Here is a 6,000-nt window from a genome sequence, read left to right as displayed (position 1 = left end):
GCAAAGAGCCCCGCTTCATAGGAGTGTCTTGATAGGATTAAGTATGTGGAAGCAGGGAAAGCTCCGCTTAGGATCTGGTGCACATTAAGTGCTCAAACGTGAGCTGCCATTTAACCAGACATACAATACCAAAACTAGACCACCGGTTCCTCTACCCCCCAGCTGCGGGGGGAACTGAGCAGAGTTCATAGCCACAGAGTAGGGACCACACACCACCTCCAGCCAAACTGGTCAGTCTTAGGATCCCTTTCCTCTGACCCGTTCAGAACCAAGGAAAACCTTTGACCAAAGCAAACGCTCTAGAAACCATTTTTCTTTAAAAAAAAAAAAAACTTTCATAATAAAGTTTATTACCTAAACTGGTTGTAAAAAATATAAAATAGGATTCTGCACAGCAGAAAAATAAAAGCCAGAGACCCTCCCCCAACCCCTGGTTTGTGCAAAGTTACTGGGTATATGTAAACATGAAGAGGTAGGAAGTACAAGTTCAGGTCCTGGCCCTAGATATAGATAAATTAAGCTGCTATTAAAACCAGGGGGACCCAGAGGGAGCACCAGGAGGGGAGCACGCCCCCAAGAGTTGGGTAGGGGTCTGTAGCCTTGTCTCCAGCCAAGATGGGGAGGGGACCTCGCCCTCCACACCGGCTCCCTCCAAACCCAGGCGGGGAGGGCACCCACGTGGTTTCAAGGAAATAATAATTAATAACAAATAATAAGGCGCCCCAGTTAATGCTTCCTGCGCAGCCAGTCAGATCTGGAACGGGAAAGAGCTCAAGTAGTCTCGGAGAACAGGGTTGAGGGGGATGCGCCCCAGGTTCTCCCGGCCCACGGTGGCCACGATGCGCTGGCGACACAGCTCCTGCAGCGGCCGCACGCGGAGCTGGCGCAGCGGGGCCCCCAGCATGCGGCGCGGCGCCGCCACGTAGTGCTCCAGCAGCTCGAAGAGGCAGTCGAAGCTCTCGCGGCTGCCGTCCAGGTGGAAGCGGCCGGCCTGAAAGTGCACGCGGATGCTCGTGGGGCCCGAGGACATCTTCACGCTGAGGGCGAAGAAGCAGTTCCGCTGGCGACTGTCCCGCACCAGGAAGGTGCCGACAGGCTCGGCGCGGAGCCGCTCGTGCGCCCCGTGTACGCTCAGGGGCCCCCAGTAGAAGCCGCAGGCGTCCAGGAGCGCGCTGGTGTGCGTGATGCGCCGGTACTCGGCGTGGGAGCGGAACGTGCGGAAGTGTGTGTCGCCCGGGGCCGGAGCCGGGGCCGCGGGGCAGGGCCGCGGGCGCACCAGGGCCGCGGGCGCGGAGGAGGAGGAGGAAGGCTCGGGCCGCCGTCGGGGCTCTGCTGCCGTGGAGATTGCATTGTCGGCTGCCACCTGGTTGTGTGCTACCATCCTACACGCGGGGCCAGCCGGAGGGGTGGGCCATAGCGTCCGGGGGTGCGCTGATGGGGGGAGACAGGCAGTGAGCGGAGTCTGGGTCAGGTAGGACTGGTAGGGGCCGCGAGGCAACGGAGGGCGGGGGGGGCTGACGGGGAGAAGGCTTAAAGCCGAGTGGCTGACACTACAGGACCTAGACCGCTCGCCCCTTTGAGCCTCAGTGGGCTTTATCTTGAAAATGGACTTTCAGGTGCTCGGAGCACTTCCAGGCGATGGGGGCTCACTGGGGGTAGGGGCCAGCCTCCTGCAGGCTCTCAGAGTTTAGGTAAACGGAGGGGGCGTGGAGAGAGGTGCCAGGGAAGCCTGTCCCATCTGCGGGATGGTCCTCGGCTCGCCGCCTGCTGGCCAGGCCAGGTATCGGCGCCTGGTCTGGGCGATTTGGGCAAAGGCCGGAGAAAAGCTGCGCTACGGGAACCTTACGCGCGGGGGGCTGCCAGGGTGGGGCCGGCGGGAACGGGGGCTGTGGCGGCCGCAACCCCACAATGCAGTCCTCGAGGCCAGCCTGACTCCAGGCCGCCTTTTTCTTTCCGTTCACTCCCTCTCCCTCCCGCCTCCTTGCCCAGTGCCCGGCTCACCTGGCGGCTGGGCGCGGGGCGCCGCAGGAGGGGCGGCGGGGGGCTCCGGGGGGCTCCGGGGCGGCTCTCGCGCATGCTCCGGGGCCGGGAGCCGTGCAGCTGCCACGGCCGCAGCTCGCTCTGCTCCGCGCCCGCCCCTGCACCAGTCTTAAATCGGATTGGGGCGGGGCCCCGCGCTATCGCTCCGCCCCCCAGACTCCACCCCTTGCAGGCCCCAATCTTCCGCCACTTTCGGTTTCTTTTTCTTAGCGGGAGGCTTCTCCGGCTTCTCCGGCTCGACCTTTCGTACACTCGGGAGACCTCCCCTCGGAGGACCTTTGCCCTGACCTAACCTCGCACCTTTCCCAGGAACCCCACCATCAAGATCCTTGGCCTCTTCCCGGAACTCCTTGGCCACTTCTGGGACGCCCCTTTCGGAACTAGTGCCCCTATTTTGTCCCCCTGCCTTCAGCCGCAGATTTCTGCAGCCAAACCTTTTAGGATACTTTGGACTAGCCCTGACTCGCCCTTTCCTCGTCAGGTGCCTCAGTCCCCATCGCGGCAGGTCTCTATCTTCTGCTCTGCTCCAGCCAGACCTCCCCACCCTACCTGGAGGTCTGGCCTCGGACCTCTCGGGACTAATCCAGCCGCGTCCTTCCCCTGTAGTCCGGGAGCCTCGCAGCCTCCCCCGCACTCCCCGCCTGCAGCTGGTCTGGTCTCGGGCTTCCCAGGAAGTGGCGGCCTGACCACAGGCTTCGGAGGAACCCGTTGGTAGCGCAGGAGGAGCATCTCCAATGCCGATCGAGTTCCTCAGAAACCGGGCGGGGCCGGCGAGGTCCCCCGAGGCCTTGGCTCAGCCTCCTACGCCGGAGAAACTGAGGCTGGGGAGGGGCTCTGATTTGCAGTGACTGTCAGATGGAAAACTCCGGAGGAGGCATGCCTTCCACACTTTTATTTAGGGGAGAGAGCAGCTGGGGACCTCCAAAAGCACTTTGGAAAGATGAAAAGATGGTTTGCGTGGTGATTCTTAAAACCCACTGTTTTATACTGGCAGCCTTTCTCTCCCCCTTTCCCCCCCTCCTTCCCATTGCTCAGTCAAGCATCTGCCTCCACCAGCACTCACACTTGGGATGATAGGGGCATGGTGGTGTCGGCTATAATTGGTTCATTTATGTGTGATCCAGTGATCCTGTCTGGTAGAAAGGCATGGAGTAGGTGCCTGACTGGAACATGTATTTTTGAAGGGAAGAAAGAACAAATGAGGGTTTGGGGCTGGGGGGAGTGGGGTAGTCCGAGTCTGGAGGGGGTTACACAGCAGACAGGACAGGCTGAGGGCATGGTGGCTGGCCTCACGCTGGCATGCACTGCCCTCTACAGGCAACTCTCAGTGACCGACTAGCCAGCTCCTCTCCTTGAAGCCCTGGTGCAGCGTTTTCCTGCCTGCCTTTTGCCGGCAGGCAAAACCCAGGCCCCTGTGTTTCCTCCTGAACAAGGAAGGTAGCCCCAGGACAAATCTTGCTTAGGATCCCAACAGCTCCCCGAGTCTTGTGTGACAGCAGCTAGTGTTGGTTGTTGGTGTGGTGGTCCTGGGACAGGTGCATGTACATGCGTGCGCTTGTGTGCAGGGGGTGACAAGATGCAGAGCCATGCATGTGCCAGTGGCCAGGTGCTGTGGCCATTCCAGAGGTGGACTGTGGACCCAAACTACCTGACTTTCTAGCCCTGTGCCTTTAAGCATGACATGAACCCTTGGCTTCTTCACCTGTGAGACAGGTGGCAATAGCACCTCCCTCCTAGCAGTGGGGATTAAATAAGTGATCATAGGTTGTTCAAGTGCTTAGAATAGTCCCTGGCATGTAATAAGCATTCTATAGGTGTTTGCTGCTGCTGCTGTTGTGGTTCACCCAGGGGCACCTGTGGGCGTGCAGCATGTTGAAGCCTGCAAACACTTGGCACCCTTCCTTATGCCCATCTGAGAAGCCCCGGGCTAGGGAGCACAGGTTACAGGAGGCGCAGGCAGAGTAGGAGGAGGAGAATTTCACCAGGGCAAACCAGGCCCCCGGGTGCTGGCCATGGGGAGGAGCAACACCACCTCTTCTCATTTGAGCTGAGGAAGGGTGGTCCAAGCCCAAAGAAAGCAACCAGGCTGGTCTGGCCCTTGCAGGACTTTTCTTCCTGCCAACATGTCTCCTTGGGCAGAGGGAAATCTATAAATAGCTGATGGCCCATGTGCCCCCAACTCCCATTGACAGTCTCTTAGGAAAGCCACCCCTTTTCCCTGGGGACCAGTTCCTCTGTCTCTTACTCTCCACCCTCCATCTTGCTGATAGCCTCCAGCCCATTCCTGTGGAGCCCCCTCCTTCATTTAATTTACTTATCCTGGACATATTGGCCTAAGCTGACTGTGTGTAAATGCCTTAATAGCCTTAGACTATTGGATTCGTGTACAACAATCCAACCTGCCCATTTTATAGAAAAACTAAGGCTAAGAGGGGAGTCACTTGTCCAGGGGCATACAGCTTAGAAGGGGCGGAGCCAAGACTCATACACAGGGGGTTGGACCACTCCATCTTCTGGAAAAAACAGTAGTTGCCAAAGAAATCAGAGATTCATTTGGATCCTGAGCCTGCCTAGGGAGGAGGGGTAGAGGGCTGCCAGCTTCCCTCTCATTTATAAGCTCTTGGCATCCAAGCCTCTGTCTTGCCCTTTGTGGCTCTGGGCCACTTTGAGTCTCAGTTTCCTGGCCTGCACAACAAGTGGCCCTTCCTCAAATCCGTCCAGATCCTGGTTGTGAAAGCATAGTGAGTCAGGCCCCACTTGCTAAATCCGCATGTGTTCTCTTCAATGCCAACATTGATGGTTACTATAGCTTTGTTTTAAAAATGAAACCAAATCTAGATGCCAAAAGGAAAAAGAAACGCGCTGATTGACAAACATCTGGGTCATTCTTTCTGGAGGCCTGGTGCTAGGCTCACAGGAAGTTAGGCAGCCTGGGAACCTCAGAATCTACAGCAAGCCTGGGCTGCGTTTGGACTCCAGGCCTACTGCTCTCCAGATGTGTGATCTTGGACATGCAACTGCCCTCTCCAGACCACATTTGGCCCACATGCAAAGTGGGCTCTGGAACTTTATACCTCATAGATAGAGCATCAATGCATGTAAAACCTGAAGCAAAGTGCCAAGCACAGAGAACATTCTCAGCACAAGTGACTTCTTATAACAGTGTCAGCCCTGTGTCCACAGCTTGCTGGGCCACAGCCAGACATGTGGGAGGGTTCTCCTCCCCCACTTGGCAGGCCCCGGAAACCCAGAAATAAGGGACCCGGCCCTTGGAGCTCAGTTTTGCAGTTTTTCTTCCCAGCAAAGTCCTTCTGGGAAAAGGAGCCCCTGGTTAGGATGTGTCATCTTGAAACTGCTCTTTGCTCCAGTGCTCCCCAGTCCTCCTTCTCTTCTAATATGTGGGACAGACAAGGTTCCCATGGGAGTCTGAACTGTGGGGTTTAGAGCATGGATTCTATTATCAGATGGCCTGGGTTTAAATCTGTCACTTAACCCTAACTGGTTTGGCTCAGTGGATAGGGCATTGGCCTGCGGACTGAAGGGTCTCAGGTTTAATTCTGGGCCAAGAGCACATGTTCTGGTTGCAGGTTGGATCCCTAGCCCTGGTTGGCGCACTTAGAGGAGGCAATCAATTGATGTGTCTCTCTCACATTGGTGTGGTGTTTCTCTCTCTGTTTGTCTCTTCCCCTCCCTTTCACTCTAATAAATCGATGGGAAAAATCCTTGGGTGAGGATTAACATCAACAACAAATCTGTCACTTAATGAGCATGTGGCCTGGGGCAAGCTTTAGATTTCCTGTGCCTCAGTTTCCTTATCTATTTCACTTATTTGGTATTTATTGAGTGTCTACCGTCTGCTAGGCACTGGATACTCAGGTCTTCCAGCAGGAAGTAGGGGAGACAGTGAATTCACAGGATTTTTTTCAGATCACAAGTGCTATGGGGGAAATAAACAGGGAA

The 6,000-nt window shown here is 56.5% G+C and overlaps 1 protein-coding gene across 1 annotated transcript; it reads right to left on the bottom strand.

Annotated features, from left to right (window-relative positions):
• Positions 1-322: 322 nt before the first annotated feature.
• On the bottom strand, positions 323-2,694 carry SOCS1 (suppressor of cytokine signaling 1). Its single transcript, XM_036411121.2, has 2 exons — positions 2,002-2,694; positions 323-1,431 (listed from the first exon to the last, which is right to left on the bottom strand). The coding sequence occupies exon 2, from the start codon at positions 1,379-1,381 to the stop codon at positions 749-751; it is 633 nt and encodes a 210-aa protein (XP_036267014.1). The 5' UTR covers positions 1,382-1,431; positions 2,002-2,694; the 3' UTR covers positions 323-748.
• Between the last annotated feature and the right edge of the window lie 3,306 nt (positions 2,695-6,000).

Source organism: Pipistrellus kuhlii, unplaced genomic scaffold (assembly GCF_014108245.1).
Source record: "Pipistrellus kuhlii isolate mPipKuh1 unplaced genomic scaffold, mPipKuh1.p scaffold_m20_p_4, whole genome shotgun sequence".
Taxonomy (NCBI): domain Eukaryota; kingdom Metazoa; phylum Chordata; class Mammalia; order Chiroptera; family Vespertilionidae; genus Pipistrellus; species Pipistrellus kuhlii.
Note: the sequence above shows the minus strand (reverse complement) of the source record. Positions and strands in the feature narration are given on the sequence as shown.